Source organism: Corvus moneduloides, chromosome 2 (genome assembly GCF_009650955.1).
Source record: "Corvus moneduloides isolate bCorMon1 chromosome 2, bCorMon1.pri, whole genome shotgun sequence".
NCBI classification, from domain to species: domain Eukaryota; kingdom Metazoa; phylum Chordata; class Aves; order Passeriformes; family Corvidae; genus Corvus; species Corvus moneduloides.
In genome coordinates this window covers 21,223,406-21,246,870 of record NC_045477.1, presented here as the reverse complement: position 1 = coordinate 21,246,870, position 23,465 = coordinate 21,223,406, and the positions used below count along the sequence as shown (strand labels likewise).

Sequence of the window (23,465 nt, the reverse complement as noted above, 5' to 3'; positions counted from 1 at the left end):
GTACTTTGTGTTGGGTAGGAGTTTCACATTATGGTTTATAGATTAAATTCACTCTAAGTGAGTTGGTTTTTTTTTTTTTTTTTGGTGATTTGTATTTGGAGAGGAGTGATCTGTGCCTGACATGAGACCTAGCACTGAGGCACACTGATGTTTCCCTCTGTTGGTGTATCAGGCCTGACATATAACAAAAGCTTGTACATAATCTAGGCTCTCTTCTTTGAGGGCTTTTACAGCCCAGCTGACCCACAGGAAATCCTTAAGCCACTTCATTTAAGAAAAACAGGCTGAAGAGCAGATGCAGCGTGGTCAGTGCTTCTCTATGTTATGAACAGCTTTTACTTAAGTAATGGAAGAAAAATTGAGGAGAGATGCGTCCTGTGAGTCAGTTTGAGTGTTCAAGGGCTGTAGGGCATCCTACGCTGGCGGGCTGTGCATCCACTGCCCCGTGAGCCCAAGGGCTGTGTTTGCAGGGTCATGGGGAGAGGGAGAGAGTGGCTGCCTGGCACAGACTGGGGAGTCTCTGGGATGGCCTAAGGGTGGAGGATTTGGGGGATGTCTACTGGTTTGCCTTGGAGCTAGCCTGCAGCCAGGGTTCACAGGTGGGAAAGTAGTAAGCAGGGTGCAATGCCCTTTGTGCTGGTTCCTGACGTATATAGCCAAAAATAGCCTGTTTGACCAGTAAAAATCCCTGAATGACAAAATCCTGCAAGTTAGGAGAGAGTGCTGAGGCAGCATTGCCAAGTGTTTGTTCCGTTTTTCTGTTCCCCTCGTGTTCCATGGTGACTGCTGAAGAGGACAGGGCAGGGACAAGGGCCAGGGGTGTGATCTGGGTGCTGCTTGCATTCCTCCAAAGCACAGAGCTGGGGCCATGCCCCAGCCTGCTCTCACCAGTGCCACCTGACAGCCCCGAGGGACAGGGCAAAGGCAAAGCAGATTATTCCCGGCATTTGGCTCTGGAAACTGTAGTGAAGCGTGCTGCCATCATGTCCAACCTACCTCAGCCTTCCCTCAGCCCAAAACGAACGAGAGAGGCTGCAAAGCATGAGCTGCTTTTCAGTGTGGAGTTAGATCAGGCCCTAGGCCTCCTCAGAGGGGAAGTGAGAGGGGGGAGTAGGACAGAGAGGGGAAGCAAAAAAGTAGGATGCAGTTAAGGAAAAACAACATGCAAAGGTCTTGCTCTGTGACACCAAGGAGAGGAAGAAGGTCAGGGATTTGGTCATGTGGAGATTTCCAAAGGCAATACCAATTGCATGGGACAGACCCACCCCTCTGAGGTAGCACACTGAATGTACATAGAAGCTCCACATGCCTTAAAAAAGGAACATTCTTCCCACCCAGGCTGCTCACCCACCTCTTCCTCTATGCCCTCCTGACAGCGATGACACAGCAATCACGTTAGGTACATTTCCAAACTCTGCTCCCAGTTGGTTTGAAGCCGTGGATATTGTGTTCTCACATGACTGTAGATGTGACAGATATCATAGCTGGGGAACTTTTTAAAAGAAACCCAAAGCATTTATAATCAAGATAAGGAGGAGTGCACAGGCAGGTTTTCATCATGTGTTAAATGCCCTTCAGAGGCTGTGGTGACTCAGAGGAGGCATGTAACTTGCCTGAGATGGCATAGGTTGCTTGGCAGGGCAGGGGCCTGAGCCTCATTCATCAGACACAGGGACAGGAGGCTCACCAGGGCTGGCAAAAAGCCGAAACAACACGGCTTCTGATCAGGTTGGAATGGGGCTTCTTGTGTTCATCCCATGGTTTAGCCCTGCATCCCCAGTTTGCAGCATATAAGGTAACTCCTAACATTAGCTGTTCTGTTTACAGTGCAAGATCAATGTATTTGAAATCAGGGAAATGTTTTATTATGTACCTGAATCTGGATCTTTAAGTCTTCCTAAATAGTTAATTCAGCCAGATCTGAACTCTCTTGTAAGGGAACGTAGCTTGTACCTGGGCAGTGACTCTCTAAAATCCTGTCCCAGTTACTGTGCCCTCCTTCACTGTTGGTGTTACTAGCCTCTTGTGGGCATATTCAGAAGCCTTCTGGGGTAACTCAAGCTGGTCTGCTCTGTGAGTCTGTTGTGGTGAATTGTACGGGAGCTTCTCTGCTTGTAAGGGGAAAGAGGGATTTTGTGGGAGAATGTTAGAGAATTAAGTGTATGAGTTACTTTCTGTGAGCCCCAGATGCAGAATGAACACGTCATTAAACCTAAGTGAAAGTAAAACGTGCCCTCCCCCACATCCTGACTGTCAGCTGGTGTGGGCTTAATAGATTAGTCCTTAATGAATGTGGCCAGAAGAGGGCTTTGAGGCAGTGAAAAAGAGGCTGGGACGACTCTCAAATGAAAAACATAAGCCACAACACATTCGTCTTGGTTGTGGTTTGTTTTCTAACTCCTGTGTAGTTTGTGTTTTGAAAACAAGTGTCACAAACACCACTGAATGAGGCTTTTTATTTAAAGCTTGTTTGAGAGTGAAATCAGTTGATGACATAGATTTGCTAGCTCTTAGATTGAAGACTATCCTTCAGAGGATGATTTTTTTCCCCCAAAATATTCTTTGAAATCTAATTTTTTTTTCCTAAGCCACAAAAGTATTAAGAGGAGTAAACTTTACTGGGATAGAATACTACATCTCAAGTTAGTTCTTTGTGCAACATAGAAAATTAGGCAATGTCTGTGGTCTGAGAGCAAGTCATGCTCTGGCAGTCAGTGTTCTCTGGGTCAGCCATCCATTCAACATTTTGTCCAGCCCCTCCAATTTTTACTCTCTCCTTCCCTGGTGATTTCTGAAAATAGATATGTGCTTTTCACCCTGGGCCCTTGTGCTTGGGCCCTCTGAAGGCACCTATTGTTTTTTGGTTCAGTTTGGTGTAGATCTGTCCCCTTTGCCTCTAGATCTCTGCTGCAGGCTGTTTGCAACGACCAGGATTAATTATGTGCCAGGAACTATTCACCTACTGCGCCGTGGCAGCTCACTCTGAAGGATCTCCCAGAAGAGCTTCCAGGTGGGACATGCCTGTGGGAGTGCAGTAAGTGAGAGCCATGGCCCAAGGACCCGCAGTGAAAGAACCATGACAAATTACAAGGTTTTTCCCCTCTTGCCATCCTGCACTCAGTTCTTTCCACTCCTTCCTACCCTTCAGTTTTTCCTGAGCTGGGTGAGTCATGCTTTCCAGTTCTGCCTGCCCTCTTTTCTGAGTCAGCTTCTCTCAGGGAATTGTAGCTTGCTCTTGGCAAGGCAGCTATTTCTGTCTCTAGCTGTTTCTTCCTTCTAATGGTTTCATATCTTTCTGCTCCACATTTATATTTTTTCCCTGTGTATTAGTATTATTACTATTTGCTTTTGCTGCGCCTTGCTTTTGCCCTTGCTTTGATAAGTAAAATTAGAAAAAAGCAAGTCACTTTACTGAATAAAAAGCCCTGTCTTAAAAATACAATGAAAAAAATATCAGGCACTCCACTAACAAGTAGATACTGTAATTATTTTACACTGTTGTAACATGTGTTCAACACATGTGTATCTTCCAATCCCAAAAGTTTCATATCTGCTGGTTGAAATGTAGGTCCCCTATTGTTAACACATTTCTTCCGGCTGTCCTGTTGCCCCTGTTCTTGTGCACAACAAACATTGTTACAAGTAGATATTTTCATTTCTGGCTGGAGTCAGGACTTTTCATCCTGCCCTGCCACACATCAGCCATGGCATTTTTACTCTTCCAGTCTTTCTTTTCTTGTCAGACTTGGATTTTCCTTTCCTTTGCAGCAGGTGAGTGGTGCCCAGGAGGGAGATGGCCTCCATCACATATTCAGCTGATAACAAATGTCCCCCATGATTTTAGGAGTCAAAGCACCTGAGCTGCCCTAACTCCAAAGGCAGTGACACCTGGGACAAAGGATGAGCTGAATGGTGCTCCAGGTGCTGCTCCTACTACTTGTGGTGTTGGGCCATCTGTGCCTCTTTGGGGCTGCAGCCTCCCCTCTTTGCAAAGAGAGACCTTGATACCTTGTGAAGGCACTCAGAAGCCCCTCAGGTCCCCAAAGGCAGCACATTTTGCTCCACAGCTGCTGCAGGAGAGAGCAGGGCAAGGGTCCGGATGAGGCACCACCCTCACACGCGTTAGACAAGACTGAGGGCACCACGGGCCTTCAGTGAGCAAACAAATACCATCCCCAGCTGGAACAAACCATCCTTATTTCAGAGAGAAGTATCGAGCCCATCAAGATTATCAGCTGAACATGTTCCAGTGATAGAATACATCTGTGAACAGGAAGATGGAGCCCACGCAGCGTTTCCTGCCTGCAGGGGGAAGGTTTCGAATTTATCACCTTTGGGATGGAGATGTTCTCTCCTACCTCCCTCCTGCAGCTTGTTGGGGCAGGGTAAGGGTGGGGGTAAAATCCGAGGATGTTCTGTTTGTTTTTAACATCTATGTTCCTGTGCAGGAGGCACTGGGGACACAATGGGCTGGGGGATCGGTGGTCCAGTGCTTTTGCCTTGTTGGTGCCAGTTTCTGGAAATTGTATGAGTTAACTGCATTTAGGAAGGGGTAACACAAGGCACTGAAAGTGAGGGGTGTTTGATCTGAAAAGATTTGGGTGCCCTGTCTTTGCTCACCATGTTTGATATGCAGGGTGAATCCTGGCCTATGCCACTGCTGAAGGAGAAGAAAAGAGAGAACAATTCAAATGGATCTGCTCATCTTTTAGGAAAATCCAGGAGACTTTTTCATGCTGAAGGTTATTTTCATCTACTGGAGAAGGTGTCTGTTTCACATCTGATACATCTGTGACAAATGGGACTACTTTTTTCCCTTTTTTTTTCTTTTTTTACACATATTCCCCTTCCCATTTTAACCAGGCTCCTGGCTGTATGGAGCTTTCACACCGACACTAGCCCAGTGAAACTCATTCCAACCTTTCTGAGGGCAAAGTCCCACTGAAATCCAGACAGTTGCCAAGGAGAAGTGTTTGTCCTGCACCACCTCCCAAAGGCTGGAGCTATTTTTTTTTCTGTGGGACACTGCATCTCTCTTGCTTCCTATGTGAATGCTATGCAGGCACCTGCTTCTCCAGTTTACCCTGTAGTGCCAAGACAGAAAAGGGATACAAGATGCAGTTCAATGCCCACCTCCTGCCTGCCATACAGGCAGCACTGCAGGCAGGAGGTGGGCAAAGAGAACCTGACCCTGGCAGAAAGGAAACTCCACTGGGTTGTACCTGCAGGTTTCTCTTTGAGCCATTGTTGCACAGCACTTTTTCATCATTCTTATCTCATATCAGTGTTTTCTAGACTCTTTTTTGGCAGTGTTACGCCAGCCTGGGATTTCCTGCCAGCCTCTTTGACAGGGGAATGTCCTCAACCAGGGCTTACCCCACCTGGGAAATTCCACTGTGCAGAAAAAGTCCAGGGAGCCATGCTCATGCCACTGTCCTCCTCCACCCTGCTTCCTCTCACATGTCACAACATCCCCATTTCCTTCCTGTTAACCAGAGCCAAAAGACCCACTGCAATAAGGGTGCCCTGTGGGTACTCAGCTGGGAGCTGTAAGAAACTTGTGGGGTGTTTTTTTTTTTTTTTTTTTTTTTTTTTTTTTTTTTTTTTCTTTTTTATTTTTTGTGAACAGAAAGCCAAAGTAAGCAGGACTTTCATGAGGGAGGGGAAAAAAAGTTTCCTTACCACTGCTTCTCTGTTTCACACCTTTAAACCTCAGAGGAACTTCTCAGTCATTCACACTGGCATGGCCATAAGGAATGATCAGTTGCCAATGGGGTGCAAAGAACTGGATTGTTTTCCATAGACCTATTTCTAACTTCACTCCTCCAACATGAAGGTATGCTGTTATAATTTTATTTGATTTACTGCTTAAAAAAGACTGTAATTGATTGAAACAATATTGGCTTCTCATAATTTTTTTCCACTTGTAATAGCCTCGCAAGTGGCTTGTGCTATAATTATCTCTGTGTGTTTTGGAGTTGAGTATGGCAGAATGGTTGGCTCTTGGGAAGGTAATGGGTAACAGCCAAGAGAGAAGAAACCACAAAGAATGGTGGGATTTTTGAAAACCCTTAGTGAATCTGGTGGCAAAAGACTCCTAAATAGCTTAGCTGTTCTGGGTGACTCTCTCTGAAACCATCTGCATTTTTAGGGGAGGATGTAACAGCTTTCCAGAGGATGGATGGATGGATGGATGGATGGAAGGAAAGCTAAGCTTTGAGAGTATTGAATGGAAGAAGCATTGTTAGTGAAAAAAGGTGTTTTGTATATCTTGATTACAATTTCTTTCCCGGCAGCTCATCAGTAATTTTGGAATAGCAGAGCACCACCAGCATATGAGCCTGCCAGCTTCAACAGGACAGGAGTAAACTGCCATGGTGCACTGGGAGACAACACAGGGAAGCATATAAAAATAGGGATCTACACCTACTTTCTTGTAATTCAGAAAAAAAAAAATCTGTGGGAATGAAAAGAAGTAATTTTAATGAGCTTAAAATTCACTTTATATTTTGTTATGCTAAGGGGTTTATTAAACCAAGCCATAAACTTCTTTTCATCGCCTGGTGAGGGTTTCCCTGGCTTACCACACGAGGTTGATTATGCAGCACCCTGGTTCATTAACTGTGCCTGTCTCTGGCAGGCAGGGAGGGCAGCTCAGCACGAAGCCTCTCGCAGAGGATAAAATGTGGTCTGGTTTTCAGACCCCAAATATTTGGGGGTATGTGTGTGCCATGGTGACATTGGAGATGTGTGTGGCTGGGGGTGGGTAGCTCGCACGTACTTCAGATGGAAGCCAGGTGATTGCAGCTGGGATGGGGTGGTTTGCTGGAGGCACAGACAGGGCAGGGAAAGGGACATACCCTGGGCTCTCCCTCAGCCAGACTGGGTGACCAGCAGTCAGGGACAAATGTCACCTAGGGGCATTGAAATGAAGGCCGTATTTCTGCTCCAAACAAAACTCCAGTATCAGCTTGGTGATCACTTTCCAGCAAGTGATTTCTTTTTTGCTCATTAGACCTTTTATTTAGTTTCTTAGCAGCAAGCCACATTTCCTGTTGCATTTGATGGTAGTGGGTGAGAGTAGGGTGTGTGCAGGGAGGAAATGCCCTCTGTCATGGGGGGCTGAGCACCAGCCAAACCCCGGGCTGCTAGGGGCAGCCAAGCAGTCTTGCACCCTGCCACCCTGGAGGTCGTGGTTGGGATATCATCATCATCATCATCAGTTGCTGGAAACAGGTTTGCAGCAGCAGTCCCAGGTACTGGAAAGCTTCCTTTCCCATCCCTGGGCCACTTGGAGCAGCAGTGTGGCAGTCACAGCCCCGTCCCTTACTTTGGCTTTGCCTCCTGCTGCAGCCCAGGTGGTCTGACCCGGCTTTGCTTCTCACCTGGACTTTCCAGAGCAGCAAAACTCAATCCTGATGGTGCTGCTAAGAAACCTCACTGAGAAACCCCTGGGTGACTTTATGTGTTCCCAGTCACAAGCTCCTGAGACAAAACGTGCAAGGTGGAAAAAAGTGCTGCCTTACTTTTGCTTTCTTCTTAAGAAATTGGCAGGAAATTAAAAGGAAACTTCAACATCCATGGGCTGGCTTCTGTGGAGAGCAGCGTCCTGTCAGACAGGATGTGTCTGGCTTTGGTAGGTGTCTTTTCCCAGCTGGGAACTGGAGGAGGGAGCCAACGCCTGGGAACAGAGCTTAGCACAGTGCCCCACCAAATCAAAGAGTTTATTCTCAGCTTTCTTGATGTTTTATGCTAACTCGTGCGTGATTTACATATTACTGTGAAGTTGTCATTACTGTCATGGATTTCTTTCTAGACGTGTAGCAGGTAGCTGTTAAGTCTATAGAAAGAACAGAGTATTTGGATCTTTTCTGTGATATTTATGTCTTTTATGCAGACATAGGGCATCTGTGGTTGAGACTTGTGTGACAGAAAATTCTGACCCATAGGTGGAGAGGTATTGTCCCAGCTGTTCCAGCACAGGTTTAACTGAAGATAAAACTTGGCTTAGTAGATGCAGTTCATCCTAAGCACCAGGAAAATTTTTGTACTGCTGTTTGGAAGTGACCTAACATTTTCCCTACCATAATAAAATCTTATTTGTCTGCCTTGATTTAGGTGCTTTTTTAAGTGAGAAAATTTCCTGTTTATTGAGTTTTTGTCTGACTAATGGAGGACAGCTCTGCAGCTGAGTTTCAGGACTTTCCCAATGGTCAGACAGACGTGTATTTTGAAAGCTGGGATTTCTCCAGTGAATGGATGTCTGAACTGAAGGCACTTAAACTCTATAAGCTGGAAAACACAGTGAAGTAAGGTCAAGACATTAGAGGAGAGCATTTTCTTCAATGATCTCTCCAGTGTTAACATTCTACAAGTGCTTTTTACTGGTTGTCTTGCTTCTGCCTGGACTTTCCTGCTCGTTGATCTGCACCCTTGAGTTGATGGTATGCACACAGGATGTGTAGGATTGTGCAAATCAGTGCTGAGGCTTCCTGCAGGTGTTGATCCTGCCATGCAAATACTGCATGGGTGGGCTGTATGAATACTGACACTGTGCCTGGGGTTTCCGGACTGGTCAGCTGTTAGACCTGCTGTCTGGTAGAAGTGGCTGGTTTGCCATGTCCAAGAAGAGCAAAAATTTTCAAAATCTGCCTAGACAACGTTTTTGAGTGGAAAAACGGATGTTTGGGAAGCCTGGATGTATGGTAACAGTAATCTTATATAGGTTACCCGCTACTACACATAAACCGAGTGTAGGAATGCAAGTGTGTGCATAGATTGCAGTTCAAAAAATTATGCTTTTCTAGGTTTTCTCACTTTGAGAGTTTTTCTTCCCATTCCTATACTGAAGTGTTGAGTGGCAATGTGCTTTGGGACAGCTCTGCAGCCACTGTTAGAAAGAGGTTTCGTTTTACAGGTGGTTGAAGTGGTCCTTGTTTGTGGAAGGTAGGAACACCGAAATCGAAGTACACCAGAGCCTAACTCACCTGCTGTACTTGCAACACACACTCCTGCATCTGACAGCAGAAAATGAAATTAATGTGAGCTATGAATATCAGGTTTTGTCCCAGGCTGGTTACCTGAGTTAGGAGGAAAAATGTCTTCAGTATGAGCAATAAGGAAAACTGATGCTTACCCCTCCAAACCTACAGTGAGTCTCCCTAACAGCACTGAGAAACTGCGCCAACTCCCTTTCTAAACTGGAATATCATAACAAGCCACGTACTTTGAGGCAAGAACGTGCACTCTCTACCTCATCTATGTACACACTGTATCCTTTATAGGCGACATGTGAAGTTGCCCTTTGCTAAGGGGAAACGGCCTCCTGCTCCTTGTTTACGTGCTGTGACACCAGTGGTGTGTGTATTTCTTAGTCATGCATTCCTACTGCAAGGCACTAATGAACTAATGAGATATGTAAGCTGCTGAGAAACCATGACTAACCAGGGTAGTGAGTATGTCGGGAGGAATGTCCCCAAACATGAGGTGTATATATACAAGGAAACTGTTTACTTTCACAGAAATCAGCTTTGCAACACTTGCTGCGTTTAGGGTTTCTTTTCTTCTGTACTGATTTCAGCTGCTTTACGTATACAGTGTTGAAGGATCTACCTAGGAGCAACCCACTTTTTTTTTTTAATTTACTTTTTCTGTTTTTTCAAATATCAGACGGCTTGAGAGAAAAAAAGCAGAATTGAGGGTATACTCTGGATCAAAGGAGTAAGGCCCAAAAGAAATGTGTTAAATAAGAAGTCTGAGTTTTTCTTTAATATGAAGAATTATACATGCCCCCTTTTGATGTTCAGGTCAATCCCAGAATGTCAGTCTTGGAGACCAAAGTCTAGGAAAAATGCAGCAATACAAGTATAGCAAAAGAGGGAAGAAACACTGGCTCCTCAGCTTTTAGAGTAAACTTGTGTCATGGACCACTTCCAACCTGCTGACAAGTGCTCTCCAGAACCGTTAAAGCAAACTCAGGTACAGACCCCGAATGCTCTCTAGGAGTGGAGGAGATACTTTTTTTTCTTTATTTTACCTCTGTGTTTCCCAATGCCATTCTAGAAGCAAACCGAGTGTTGTGCTGGATGGTTTGATGGTGTGTGCTGTTGGAAATGCTGCTGGGGTGCAGAGGTGTGGCGGTGTGTTTGCACACCTCAACTCACAGTCTGCAGCAGGAGCCTAAATTACACCTAGTGGAGAATAAGGCACGCTCGACATCCACACAGCAAATATTCACTTGCATTAAGCAACTGGATTGTAAACTACCATTTTTATTTCCAGTTTAAGAAATACCACAAAGGTCATGCCGCTCCAGAAACATGTTGCAAAACCAAGCTCTTGTTACTAGCAGTTTGTGCTCTGACACTGCACCTACAGGCTGACCCTTATTCCATGCTGCTGCTTAGGAGCCAGACTGAGGGGAGAGATTTATTCTGCTCCCATACCTGCTGAACCATGGGCTTCTCTGTGAGTGAGGAGCTGACATGCTCCTCACTCACAGAGGGAGGTTATACAGTGTGCCTGGCAGAGTGACTACGTGCTGCTCTACAGGGAAGACAAAGCTCCCCTTCCTGGGCTTGCTTTATTCATTAATTTCTTTATTTAAAGCCTGCATTCCCTATAGCGTTCACCCCAGTACGTGCCCCAGGGACCAAGCAGTGCAGGCACACTGCATCTTTTCTCTGTGCTCGTTCTGATTAGGATAGCAAAGGGGATACGCATGACCTTGGTTAGCCTAGATGTGTAGCTGGTGGTAAAAGTCTAAGGTGTTGGTATTCCACCTCTTTGATTTCAGTGATGAGACCCCTACTCAGCAAGCACAAGCTTCAAGACAACTGGATTTTGTTTTTGTTCTTAAATGAATTTTTTTCAGATCCCATTGAAGTAGCCCATGGGTATGCACAAGTCACACTCTCAAAAGCTATTTCATTAATCAAGTATACTGGATTAACCTAAACCAAGACTGATTGCTTTTAATGCTATGATACTTGTCTGGGCTGTGTTCTGAAGGGAAGGAAGAAGCAGAGATTTCAGAAACAAGTGCATTCTGTTTCTTTTTTGTTGTTATTTGAGATACCAAGTTAAGCCTATCTCACCTTTTGCAGGTGTATAGAAGAGGGGTTTCAGGACAAATGCTGCTGCTAATGGCCACTAGCTGGCATTATTGATACATCCCAGTAGGGAGGTGGTGCAATAAAAACATGGGAAGACGGCACTCAGGGAGCTGAGGTGGCTGCCTTGTGCTTACCTCGCAGCCTTTTCCAGCTCTGAGGCTGGTGGATTACACTGAATTAAAGCTCAGCCAAAGAAGGCTGAAAGCAGCTGGAAGCCTTCCCAAGGAGCAGAGGTGACAAGTGCTTTTTTTTTTGGTCACCACCCTGCCCCAGAGGAACTTACTTTGGTTGAAGATGCCTCACAGGGTTTTGGTCACCACAGATGTTACGTAGTGTTTGGGCCAAAACCCAAAACCCATTAATGTTCAAGGTCTGCAGCATTAATAATTACAGTTTGTGCATGTAGCAATAATTTACCAGTAACTCGCATAGAAGCACTTTGAGAACACAAGGCTGCTGGGAGCCAGCTCATCTTGTGCAATCAATGGGTGTGTGTGTATTTTTGAAAGAGCCTTTTGTTATGGAGCTCGGTGGAATTAGACTTGCCTTAATCTGCTTTGACTGGGAGTAGATTTATGCCAGGAGACCTGATAAATAAGATGTCACTGATGAGACAAGTACGAGCTGAGGTATCAGAGTGTTGCCTGAAGTGGATTTTGCTTGGTAAAAGGAGAGCAAGTCACCAGTTCACCCTTCAGGAGAGTAGAGACTTTGGAATAGAAGAGAAAAAGAAATTCCCCGCCCTCTTTAGGAAAAAAAAAACCAAACACAAACTCATTAAATGGTTTTACAGAATAGTTTTTATTCATATGTAGAGACTAATCTCCAATTAAATCCATTCCAAAGTTGTTATTGAATAGCAAGGATAAAGGTGCTGCCTGTCCCTGCCTGCATGTGGTTTAGGGACTTTCTATGATACAGAAGAACTAACTACGCTGAGAGAAATCCACTTTTGGTTTGAAATCTCTTTTACTCTCAACACTTTAAAGGGAATGGCTGGCAACTGTGATGACAAATCTAATTTTCTGGATTATCGACTTCTCAGATTGGCATTACCATCTGCCTGTTGAAAGACAAGATGCATTTTGCAGTAGTTGTAGACCCTCCAGTGAGATTAAAACAAGTGGCTTTCTGGGCTGCCTGGCAGGGATGAGAACGCAAAGGTCCATTGGTTGGATCTGCTTTGGAAAGCAGAATTGTGGGTCCTCCCCACAGCCACTGAATGTGCAAAGAGCATTTGTGGGCTCCAGGATCTCTGAGCATCAAGGGCTTTTCAATGAGAAAATACTGAAAAGTATCTGCCTAAGATTAAGGTATGACAACTGAGGTCTAAGGCTTGAGGAACAAAGAACCATCTCATTGTGTGTTTAAAACATATGGCTTGATTTCATAAATCCTCACTTGTGTAAAGTGCTTTGTTAAATGAGGGAGAAGGTGTGCTTGGGAGAGAGTTTCTGCTCAGGGAGCAAGTGAATTTTTACATTTATTTGGGTATTTCTGGCACTACTTGGCATCTGATTTTGTTTTATGGGTTCCACTTGCAAATTTCAGTCTGGCTGCATCGATTCAAACTATGGTGTAAAACAACAGTCTTTAGAGTGGAATAGTGCCTAGGTAATTCTCAGCGAAACCCTTCCTTCACTTGATGGTGGCAGAAATATTTGAATAATATATAGCAATTCCCTCCTGCCTCCTCATGGGCTGATTAATATAATTTCATATTGCACCTGTCCCATGTTTTTCAATACAATTAAAACATAAAAATTATAGACCTCCAATTTGCATAATATACTTTAGAAATACCGTGGTGTTTTACTACATATTTTTTGGAGCAGCCACAGTGCTGAAAACATCCTCATCTCAACCTCATGGGCAAAATTGCTCACTTGTATTTTAGAAGATGGTGACCTCAGTGGAAATAGGAAAGCAGAAATATTTGTTTGAAAAGTAGAAACCTGAGAAGTCGCCCTGCGAACACTGGCAATAACTCGGTGATGTTAACAGTAATCACAGGCACATGGTTTCGCCCACCTTTCGTTTTGGCATCGTGTGGCTTACCCACTTCTCCCCGCTGGCCTCAACCGCGAGGCTCTGCCACCGCAGTATGGTGCAACCTACATCCAAAATCACTCCTTGTCTGCCCCTGCCTACTCCACGCTCCGGTAAGAGGAGCACAGATGACTCATCTCTACTGTGAGTAACTGCTCACGTTCCCCTTTTCACTGGATGCTGCTCACACGATGCACATGAACAAAAAGTTCTTCCATGTCTGCGTCCTGGAGCTGAGGACCGGCAGGACTGGGGCAAAGGGTGAGGGATATCTCCCCATGGGGATGTAAAGTGGCATCAGCAGTGGTGGGAAGCTGAGGGAGGTGCTGGTCATTCCCACCTCTGCAGCTCCGTAAGAGGGTGACAATTAGTGGCTGCATACGTTGTGAGCGAGGGCTGCCAAGGCTGCATTAGGACAACAATCTCAGGCTCATGTGTGATTCTTGGGGTATTCTGGGCAGGGCCAGGAGCTGGATTCGATGGTCCTGATGGGGCCTTTCCAATTCAGGACATTCTGTTATTCTGTGAAGCCCGCAGCAGCAAGCTTGGAGGACAAGGCACGAGGCGGCACCCATGACCCCCGCCCGGGACCTCCCGGGCAGAGGCAGCGAGCCCTCACGGCCAGTCTCCTCCCGCCGCCCTTACGGGAAGCGCGGCCCCGCCCGGCGCGGCGCCGCCCTCGGGGGCGGACCCTGTATAAGCGCGGCCGCGGCCCCGCGCCCCCAGAGCCGCCGCGCCGCCCGCCCAGCCCTGGCCGTGCCCGCGCCCGCTCCGCCGCCCGCCGCCCCCCGCCGCCGCCCGCCCCGCCGGACCGCCATGATCGTGGAGAGCAGCCGGGACGTGGCGCCCGATGGCGGCGACGGCGGCGCCCTCAGCAGCCCCATCAACCTCGCCTACTTCTACGGGGCCTCGCCCCACTCCAGCGAGGGCAGCTGCTCGCCGGCGCACTCCTCCGCCCCGGGCTCGCCGGGATCCGACTCGGACCTCTCGGTGAGCAGCCGCGGCGGCGGCCGGAGGGACCCCCGGGGCGGCCCCCGCCCCGCGCTGCAAGGTACGGCGCGTCCCCGCGGCGACCCCGGCCCCGGGGGGTGGCGGGGAGAGCGCGGAGCCGCGGGTCCCGCTCCGTCCCGTCGGGAGGCGAAGCCGGCCGCTGATCCTTTAGGGGTGAAAGCAGCCGAAGCGGCGCAAAGCGGACGCGTGTGGCCGGCGCTTCGTGCGCGGTGCCAGGGTGTTTCCATCCTTGGAGCGGGAGCGGCAGGGCGGTCCCCGGGGCAGCGGAGGAGCCGCACGCCCTTGGGATGGCGAAGTGGTACGGAGGGCAGCTCCCTGGCTCCTCTCTGCTAAACCAGGATTTAGGTGCCTTTCCACAAGAGTTCCGGGTTTGTTTTTCCTTTGTTATTTGTTAAACGAGGACGAAATCGGTGGCTTAAGTTCGGGTTTTGTTTTCATGTCTCCACAGTTGAACAACACATGGGGGGCGGAAAGCAGCACCGAGGACCTTTCCAGGGGGTCCGTGTGAAGAACTCTGTGAAGGAGCTCCTGCTGCACTTCAGGAGCAGCAAACAGATGTCCTCGGGTCCTGCCACCGAGGAAAGCAAGGTAACCGGCAGCTTTTTGCACTGACAGATTTGATTTTAGTGGTTACCGAAGCTGGCAAGAGAGCACTTTGTGGTAACGTTAGAAATGAGCTTCTACTTTATCTGCTGTGGATGGAGTCAGTGTTTTTCCTTTTCAATACATAATGGAAGAATACAGCTGGGAAGAAATCAGAAAGGTTTACCGTGGAAGAAGGAGGCCCTTAAAAGTGTTCTTACTAAGCTTTATTTTCTAAAGGGAGTCTGGATAAGGATACATTTGTGTTGCGAAACCACAGAAATTCTGTGTTGACTGGAATGAGATCATTCATTGGAAGGGTTAGGGATTCTTCTCAGATTTGTTTGTCATGCTATTGCGCCTCTCTGTGCAAAGCACACAGTGTAAAGGTAGGCCCTTTCAGTCTGAAAAGATGAAAAAGGACAGGAAATTCTGAGAAGATTAAAGGGTATTTTTGATTTCATTAGATTCGTTTTTCTGAGTCTGTGTTTGAAAGCTTCCTAGATAAGTGTTGTCAAGGGAAGATTTTTGCATATAAAAGTTCACGGCACTGAAGAAGTCTAAAATTGGCTGGGTTATTTATGTTTAAAGAAAAAAAAATCCTCAGGTCTCTGGAAGGAGTAGTGTATTTCCCTAGATTTTCTTGAGTTTTGTGGTATTATAACAAATAGCTTGAAAAGCCTAAAGAAAAATAGTGGGTTTTATTTAAGTTTCATTAAAGTATTTCCATTTTCTAACCTTAATTAAAAGCAATTAAGTTAGGGTTAGACAACCACATACTAGAATTATTCTAAGGTATATTCTGTGTTTACAAAAGGAAGTCACGGCTGCTTGCTTGGTTTTTTTTGGTGGATTGTTTTTGGTGTTTGTTTATTTATTTATTTTTGTTTGTTTTCCCCCAGAAATAACATTATAATAACAGAATAATTTGGATTTTTCTTAACAGGCACAAGGAGGATTGGTGAACTACGAACCATACACAGGTAGACCATTTTTTAATCCATACCCTGTAGTAACACTTTAAATCAATTATAAGACTACCCTCCAAATGGATTCTAAACTTATTTTCTTTCCAGCAGAACTCAAGAGCATACTAGGCCACAGTGGCAAAAGAAAGGCTCCTGAACTCCTCTCTGATGGACCTTCTTTCAAGCGCCAGGCCAATCTTCACCCACATCTCCTGGTAAGTTTGTTGTAATTTTTTCCATGCCTTTATTTTGCAGTTAGCTTTGTATGATCAGAAACTGCCAGATATAGCTATACCTCTAAACTTTCTGGGGCTTGTTTTGATTTGTCTTTTTTTATTTTTTCCTGTCAGACCCCACCCCAGACACCAACTTCTATGGACAGCATGGAGGAGACACATAAAACTGACCCAAAGCACGACAGCAGTTCTGATCTGCTTCAGAACATTATAAACATCAAGAACGAGTCGAGCCCCATTTCCCTGAACACGGTGCAGGTGAGCTGGTTGCCCTCTGTCACCAGCCACGGCTCGCCTGCTGAGCAGTACCAGGACAGCCCAGGAACACAGGCTTTCTCCCCATCCCAGAAGTACCAAGTATTCCAAGACCACACCAGTCAGCATATGCTTGATCCACCACAGCATTACCAGTTCTCTGCATCCCAGAACCAAGATTTGTCACAGAGTTATCCTTCAGATGCCTCCCTGGACTACAGGCCATTTGTTGCCAGTGACCAGTCTCCTGTCTACCAGCAGAACACCTTTGAGAGCCATGAGCTGCAGTACTGCCCGTCGCAGAGCTTCTCTTCCCTCTTGAATGACTCAGAAGGCTCGGATGGCATCTCCAGTCCCCTCCAGCCGCTGAGCAGTGCCCACCCACAGGCCGAGGTTGCCCCTCATGCCCCCAACTTCAGCTTGCTTTCCAGCAGCCTCTGTGGCAGTCTGGAGCGCAGTGTCTCTTTGGCTGCTCTGAATGTCTCTCTACCTGACCAAAACGTTGCCAGAAGCACAACGCAGCTGGGCAAGTCGTTTTTTCAATGGCAAGTGGAGCAGGAGGAGAACAAACTGGCTAACATCTCTCAAGACCAGTTCCTTGCAAAAGACGCTGATGGAGACACGTGAGTGCCGTTTATCTTGGTGTTTCTTATGTGGGAAGTTGGGGAATGTTTCTGTTTGGGTTTTGGCAGACCGTGGGTTATAGTGAAGCAGTTCAATAGCACTGTTTGTGTCAAAAGTGCATTGGTTTGGCTGATCAGGTGAAAGGTGTGGTATTGCTGATGGCTGCAATGCAGAGCTGCAGCTCACTTGAGTAGATGAATTGTTTAATTTCAGGCGCTAATAGTTAGACTTGGTTAAATGGGGAGGAAAGCATTCTGATTTAGATGCTTTAAATTGCCTTGGTAAGAAAGTACCCATGTTCCTGACTTAGTTATACAGAGGAGGTCTGAGGCTGGCAGTGTAACACCCCTTCCACACATTTGGTTCTCTGCTGTCTTGAGCCCTGGTTGATGTCTGGTGGTGTAACTCTGTTGCCCGTCTTTCCTGCAGCTTCCTCCACATCGCTGTCGCCCAGGGCCGTCGAGCACTCTCCTATGTTCTTGCGAGGAAGATGGCTGCTCTGCACATGCTGGATATTAAGGAGCACAATGGCCAGGTGACATTCTGAAACAAATCTTTGCGCCTGCTTTGTGCACCTGAGTGCCTCTGCATGTCTGAACCTTGAGAAAGATGTGGTGAAAGGCTTATTTAATATTAACCCCAAGATTTAGCCTGCATACTAATATTAACCTTGAGCTATTAATACTTCTTGGGATCACCTTGAGCTGGTAAAACTATGTGCTCTGCTTCATTTGTCCTGGCTTCCTAGTATTCATAATCACTGCTTAAATAATACCAGGTAGCTGGGGTTTTTATTTGTTTTAGTTGCTCTTTCCTGTTAGAGATCAGATGACTAATAGCTTAAATTTTCTTCTTGATGTTTGCAGAGTGCTTTCCAGGTTGCTGTGGCTGCCAATCAGCATCTCATTGTGCAGGACTTGGTTAGCTTGGGGGCTCAAGTGAACACCACAGACTGCTGGGGTAGAACACCGCTGCATGTCTGTGCTGAGAAGGGGCATGCCCAGGTCCTCCAGGTAAGAGCCAGGCAGGCACAGCTCTGCCCCGGCCGTTGACTCTCAGCCTTGGTATTAGCTGTGTTGGGAAACTCTGGAAACACCACTCCTTTCTTCATCTCTCTGGGTAGCCTTGTGAGTCTATCTCAGGGCTCTACAGATACAGCTTAAAGTGGGACTGAATTTCTCATAAAGGTTCTCATCAACATTTTTGAGTTATTTTGGGGGAATCCTCTAGTTTACCAAACCAAAACAGTAAGTATCCTCTTAATCACAGGATCATCGAATGGTTTGGGTTGGAAAGGACTTCAAAGATTTTCTAGTTCCAACCCCCCTGCTGTGTTCAGGGACACCTTTCACTAGACCAGGTTGCTCAGAGGCCCATTCAGCCTGGCCTTGAACACTTCCAGGGATGCTGTTATTTATTGCAGCTTTATTGCAGTTACTGCACTAAGACAGTAAACAAATTTGAAGCAGTATGTGGTTTGGATAAGACCTAAATGTGTACCTGCTCCTACTTTTGCAGGCAATCCAAAAGGGAGCCATGGGAAGCAATCAGTATGTGGACCTTGAGGCAACAAACTATGATGGTGAGTAGTTAAGAGTTTATAATTTACAGAGTTACAGGAAAGTACAATGTTTTATAGCTACTGATGGGAGTGCAACAAAATACAATATTTCTTTGTCAGATGGAAATTTACAGGTACAATTGACATATCTGTCAGATGAAAACATGGTTAGTCTGTGTCTGTCAGGACCTCTTTCCTCTTACCTGTGATTGCTTTGTTTGGCAAGGAGAGTGTAGGTTGTAACTGGCCACTGTTTAAAACTTTGGCATGCCAGTGTTGTGTCAGTGCATACAGAAGCCAGAATCTGGCAGTAGAGAGCTGTTGTATTTGGACCTCTTTTCCATAAAACAGCTCTTTCTAATGTATATTTTGTAAAAAAAAATATTAGAAATTTATTCTTTAATTTTCTGCTGGCTGAGAGCTCACAGTAGGCTGCTACTTCACTCTTTTGGTGATGGACAGTCCAAATCTCAAGCTGCTTGGGAGCAGTCACTGTCACCTACAAATACATAACCATTCCTAGGCTTAATGGGGGTAGGAGCTCCTTTATCCAATCTGAAACAAGCAGCCAGTCAACACCTCTATACTGCATTTGTTCATTCATGATGATTTTTATTTTTTTTGATGTTCAGGTTTGACAGCGCTGCACTGTGCGGTTCTGGCCCATAATGCTGTGCTGCATGAACTGCAGAACTGTCAGCCACCACACTCCCCTGAGGTCCAGGAGCTTCTGCTGAGAAACAAGAGCCTGGTAGAAACCATCAAGATCCTGATACAAATGGGAGCCTCTGTTGAAGCGAAAGTAAGTAAAATGCTGTAGTCTGAAGTGCCAGATCCAGAGAGAATATGTCTGTGGACACATTCTGAATGGAAGCAGAATGTCCCCTTCTCCCATGCTGCATTTCAGCTTTGTTACACAGGAAGTAGACTAATTTGAAAGCTTCCCTACAGCTTAATTTACCCAGATGGGATGAGAATGTTGCATTTATTCAGAGCAAGGTATTATCAATGCAAATGAGCCCTGGGGAAAGAGGGAGGTGACAGTCTAATTTCTAGACTCAGAATGATGCTACGCTGGCTGCAGTGAGTAGCATAGTAAAAGTAAGAATATGTTTGGAGCACTCTTAGGTACCCATAGTAATAGGGTGCTGATGACACCTTGTTCTTGAACTGCAGATTTTAATTAAAAACTGCTTACCTGTGCAGTTCAGGTCTGTGCCGTGCCAGACCATTACTTAGCCAAAATATCAAATATTACATTATGTAAGCTTACCTGCAGATGAGATCAGATTCCATTGTTCATTAGATGTTGATATTAACATATATATATTCAGATTCACTTTTGATGAATTGTAGTGCAAGTATGTTTGCTCAACACTCTGGAGTTACTTTGCTTTCTGTTTTTATTTGTCTGCATCTTCCCCCTGGATAGGTGAAGCACCTGCAGGGAAGACTAAACAGTTTCTTTTTTGATAGGATCGCAAAAGTGGTCGCTCCGCTTTACATTTGGCAGCAGAAGAAGCAAACCTGGAGCTCATTCGTCTCTTTTTGGAGCTGCCCAACTGTCTCTCTTTTGTTAATGTAAAGGTATGGTGATTTTTTCATAATGCAGACAGAGAAAGAGAGGCTCATGCCCCCACTTTTCCTTCATGGAGTTGCCTTGTCATCCCCAGGCTTACAATGGCAACACAGCCCTGCATGTGGCTGCCAGCCTGCAGTACCGCGTGAGCCAGCTGGATGCTGTGCGCCTGCTCATGCGCAAGGGAGCAGATCCGAGTGCCAGGAACTTGGAGAATGAGCAGCCAGTTCATCTGGTTCCTGACGGCCTTGTAGGGGAACAGGTAAAAAAATTCCTACCAACCCTCTCCTTCCATCTGTCTCTATCCGCACAAAAGCTGTATTCCACTCCAAAAGTTTGTTTTGGGTTTTGAGTTGCAGCTTTCAAGGAAAAGATTTAGCAAATGCCATTTTATTTTATAGATCTTCAGCTGCAGTATCAAGATCAGGCAGAATATACAGACCTGAAATTTTAGGTTTCACGTGCAGCTTTTATTTTTTCCATCTCAAAAGCTTTTTGCTGTTGGGATAGGCTTTGTCTTTGTAACCTTGCAATGTAATGGAGGCAGTACTCCTTCTTATTCTCTTGCTCATCTCAGTATGGTCTGAGTTCATGCTTTTATTGCTCTTGTCATAGTTAGTAATGACAGTTCTTAGGCCTGAGTAACAGATGAAGAAAATCCCTTTTTCCTAGGGGCTATACAAATACTTGATGAAAAAAAGTAGCTCTTGACCTAAGACTAGTAACAAGCACAGCTGAGTTGCTGACTGTTGCCTTTCATTGGTTCAAATGCTGTAAAGTGGGATCAGTTCTGGTGTAACTGAATGCAGGACCTAGGCTTGGATAAATGAATGCAAAACTGGGTCTAGGGTGGGTTTTTTTCAGATTGTGACTCATTTCAAGATGATGAATGTCATGTTTTTGTCTTTTTCTTTTCTCCAGATAAGACGTATCCTCAAAGGGAAGGCGATTCAGCAGAGAGTGTCGCCGTTTTAGGCTCCATGTTTCTTGGAGTTCAGCAACTTACACTCACTGTCAGTCAGGCAGTCCTAATGAATCTGTAAATAGACCATTTGCTTGGTGTGGGCAAATGTTAGTTGTTTCTATGAAACAAAAGTATTTTGTTCACTATTATATAGTGGGTTACGTAAGAGTAAAAAAAAAGCCCCAAACCCAACAATCAAATTCGTCCAACCAAAAGGGAATGCTTCATTCCCAAGCATGTGGAACATCTTCCTGGCTACCTGTATTTCATAGCTACGACGAGACTGATTTCATTTAAACAACCATACAGATAACTTCTAGACAAGGACAATTCTACGGGAATTTTTTTTTTTTTAATTTTAGAGAGTGGTGATACAGGTCAAAATTGCAGGGATTGTTGTTGTGTTTTTAGTAACACTTAAGTGCAAGAGAAATTAAATATTTTTGAAGATGAACATTTATTTATGTAACTTTGTGGCTTTGTTTCAGTATCTTGTGCAGGATTGTATATAGTCACTGACGTTATTGTACAGATGTATAGTTCAAAGAATCTATTGATCACTTGGGGAAGGATCTGAAGAAGCAAGTTCCTTGGTCTTGAGCTTGCATACAGATATACTGGTGCAAATCGGGTAAATTCTGTTCTTCTGAAAGACTGAAGATGGAAAGTAGAATTAAGATAGATTGTCCCTGGCACTGATTTGTGCATGCTTTTGGAGTTGTTAATAAAACATGAAAAGCCATGCTTCTTCAGGGGACTCTGTCAGTTTTTCTCATACCCAGCAGGGGTTTTTCTCTTGATAGAATAATAGATTGAGAGAGAAGGATGATGATTTCTATAGTATGTATGTAACTTGTACTTTAAGGGATATGATCCTGATTCAGTGCAAGTGTTTGGCATGTACTTCACTGTTGATGCATGCTGAAATCTCTTAATGTTAATTATAATGCTTCAACATGTGTAAGCCTTACTGGTGTTGGTGGGGCTTAAGCACATGCATAAATAGCTTGCTGAATGGGGCTCTAGTTAATTCTAGAGACTTAATGTTTTCCACCTTCTAAGCAGAGTTAGTCCATTTATGGTTTTACCTTATAGGTATAGTGGCTAGCAAAGTAATATTTGAAGTTAACAGTTTTTCTATTTTTTAATAATTATTAATGGAAAATGTATACTAATGATGCTGTATACTTGTGTTCTGTTGGAAAAAACTTCCTCCTATCACTTTCTGAATGATCCATGCTGGGCTGTAATCCAGTAATATGTTCTCTGTATGGTCTTTGCTCTTAAACTGTTTTTTCATCACATGCAGTTCTCTGATGTAACCATTTAATTAGTCTGATTGTGCTGTTTTGGCAAAGTATGTCTTGTAGACAAGCTAAATGAAAAGATCTGATATGCGAAGGCTTAGTTGCAGTGTATTTCTTGAAGGGTTATGTGTAACTCGTGTTTGAATAAACATGCTAATTGAATTTTGTGGTTACTGTGTGTGATACAAAAATGGCGAAGAAGTCAAGCTTAAGGTAAAACTGATTTAGCATGGTGATACTATGAGGCTGAAAAGCCATTTGCTAAGATGAAATGAAGTCTTGCCATCCAGCTGTTTATGCTTTCTCTTGTTTGATGCTGATGTTCTGGGTCATGCACTGTTGAGTTGTTTTGCCTGTGAGTTTAGTAGGTGTGCCCCAAATCGGGTTAATAGTCACCAGGTTGGAAGCTGAACACTTGTCCCTGCATACTCGAAAGAATGATAGCAGTTCTGACAATGCTTTGTTCTTCCCATGGCTTGCTTGCTTTGGTCCTCAGTTCTGACAGCTCAGGCACAAGTGTCACCCTAGTGCAGGTGGCAGTCTGTGTTAGGAAATAGGGCCATACGCATGGGGATGGGCTGTCCTCGCTTCACAGGTGGTGGTAAGATGGTTCTGACCTGGTGGTGACCCTTCAGGGGGAAGAGCTGTCATCACGGCCTGTCCCAGCTGAGCGTGGAGCAGGAGTGATGGCAACAGTTGAGATAAAAGTGGATGTAGCATTAGGGTCTGTAGGAAAAGGAAGAAAACCAAAAGGGCTTCTGTGTTACTGTATGAACCTGCTGTCCACCCTGCCTTACTGCTGCTTGTGGTGAGGGTGAAAGTGTGGGGATTGGAAGAAGCCCAGAGGAGTGGAGGAGCTTCCTTGCAGGGAACAGCAGAGTAGACTAGGACAGTCCTGCAGAGCCATGACAGGCCAGAGAACCTGAGTGGGGGTGAACTCACTCTCCCTTCCAGCATGAGAGCTGGAAGCTAATGAAGGTACCAAGCAAGAGGAAATGGAATTGAATTTCTCATTAGGATATGCAAAGATAAAATGGTGCCTCTTTATGTGAGCAGCTGATTGTGTCTAGATTGTGTTGAAGATGCTGTCATCTGCACCTCTCACTGGAAGTGACCCTGCATTGAGTATATATTTTTTATTTGTACAAGGAGCCCGATAGTACTGTTTCCATTTAATTTTCGTTTTCTTTATAAGAGATGATTACACAAGAAAAA

At 45.3% G+C, this 23,465-nt stretch overlaps 1 protein-coding gene across 3 annotated transcripts; it reads left to right on the top strand.

The window, feature by feature from the left end:
- The first annotated feature begins 13,940 nt into the window (after positions 1-13,940).
- Positions 13,941-22,412, top strand: NFKBIZ (NFKB inhibitor zeta). 3 transcript variants are annotated; one of them, XM_032098373.1, is made up of 12 exons: positions 13,941-14,153; positions 14,623-14,762; positions 15,703-15,739; positions 15,833-15,939; positions 16,075-16,838; positions 17,269-17,374; positions 17,706-17,852; positions 18,358-18,421; positions 19,033-19,202; positions 19,877-19,987; positions 20,074-20,241; positions 20,901-22,412. In XM_032098373.1, the coding sequence occupies exons 2-12, from the start codon at positions 14,634-14,636 to the stop codon at positions 20,952-20,954; spliced, it is 1,857 nt and encodes a 618-aa protein (XP_031954264.1). In that variant the 5' UTR covers positions 13,941-14,153; positions 14,623-14,633; the 3' UTR covers positions 20,955-22,412. The 3 variants fall into 3 exon arrangements, with proteins under 3 accessions (XP_031954264.1, XP_031954263.1, XP_031954262.1); XM_032098372.1 differs by having other exon boundaries at positions 13,941-14,214; positions 15,836-15,939; XM_032098371.1 differs by having other exon boundaries at positions 13,941-14,214.
- The last annotated feature ends 1,053 nt before the right edge of the window (positions 22,413-23,465 follow it).

Bases quoted from the DNA above. Each gene is read 5' to 3' on its own strand.
- NFKBIZ (XM_032098371.1), top strand. From the start codon at position 13,980: ATGATCGTGGAGAGCAGCCGGGACGTGGCGCCCGATGGCGGCGACGGC. The intron at 17,853-18,357 runs GTAAGAGCCAGG...CTACTTTTGCAG, and splicing joins GGCATGCCCAGGTCCTCCAG to GCAATCCAAAAGGGAGCCAT. The intron at 19,988-20,073 runs GTATGGTGATTT...TGTCATCCCCAG, and splicing joins TCTCTTTTGTTAATGTAAAG to GCTTACAATGGCAACACAGC.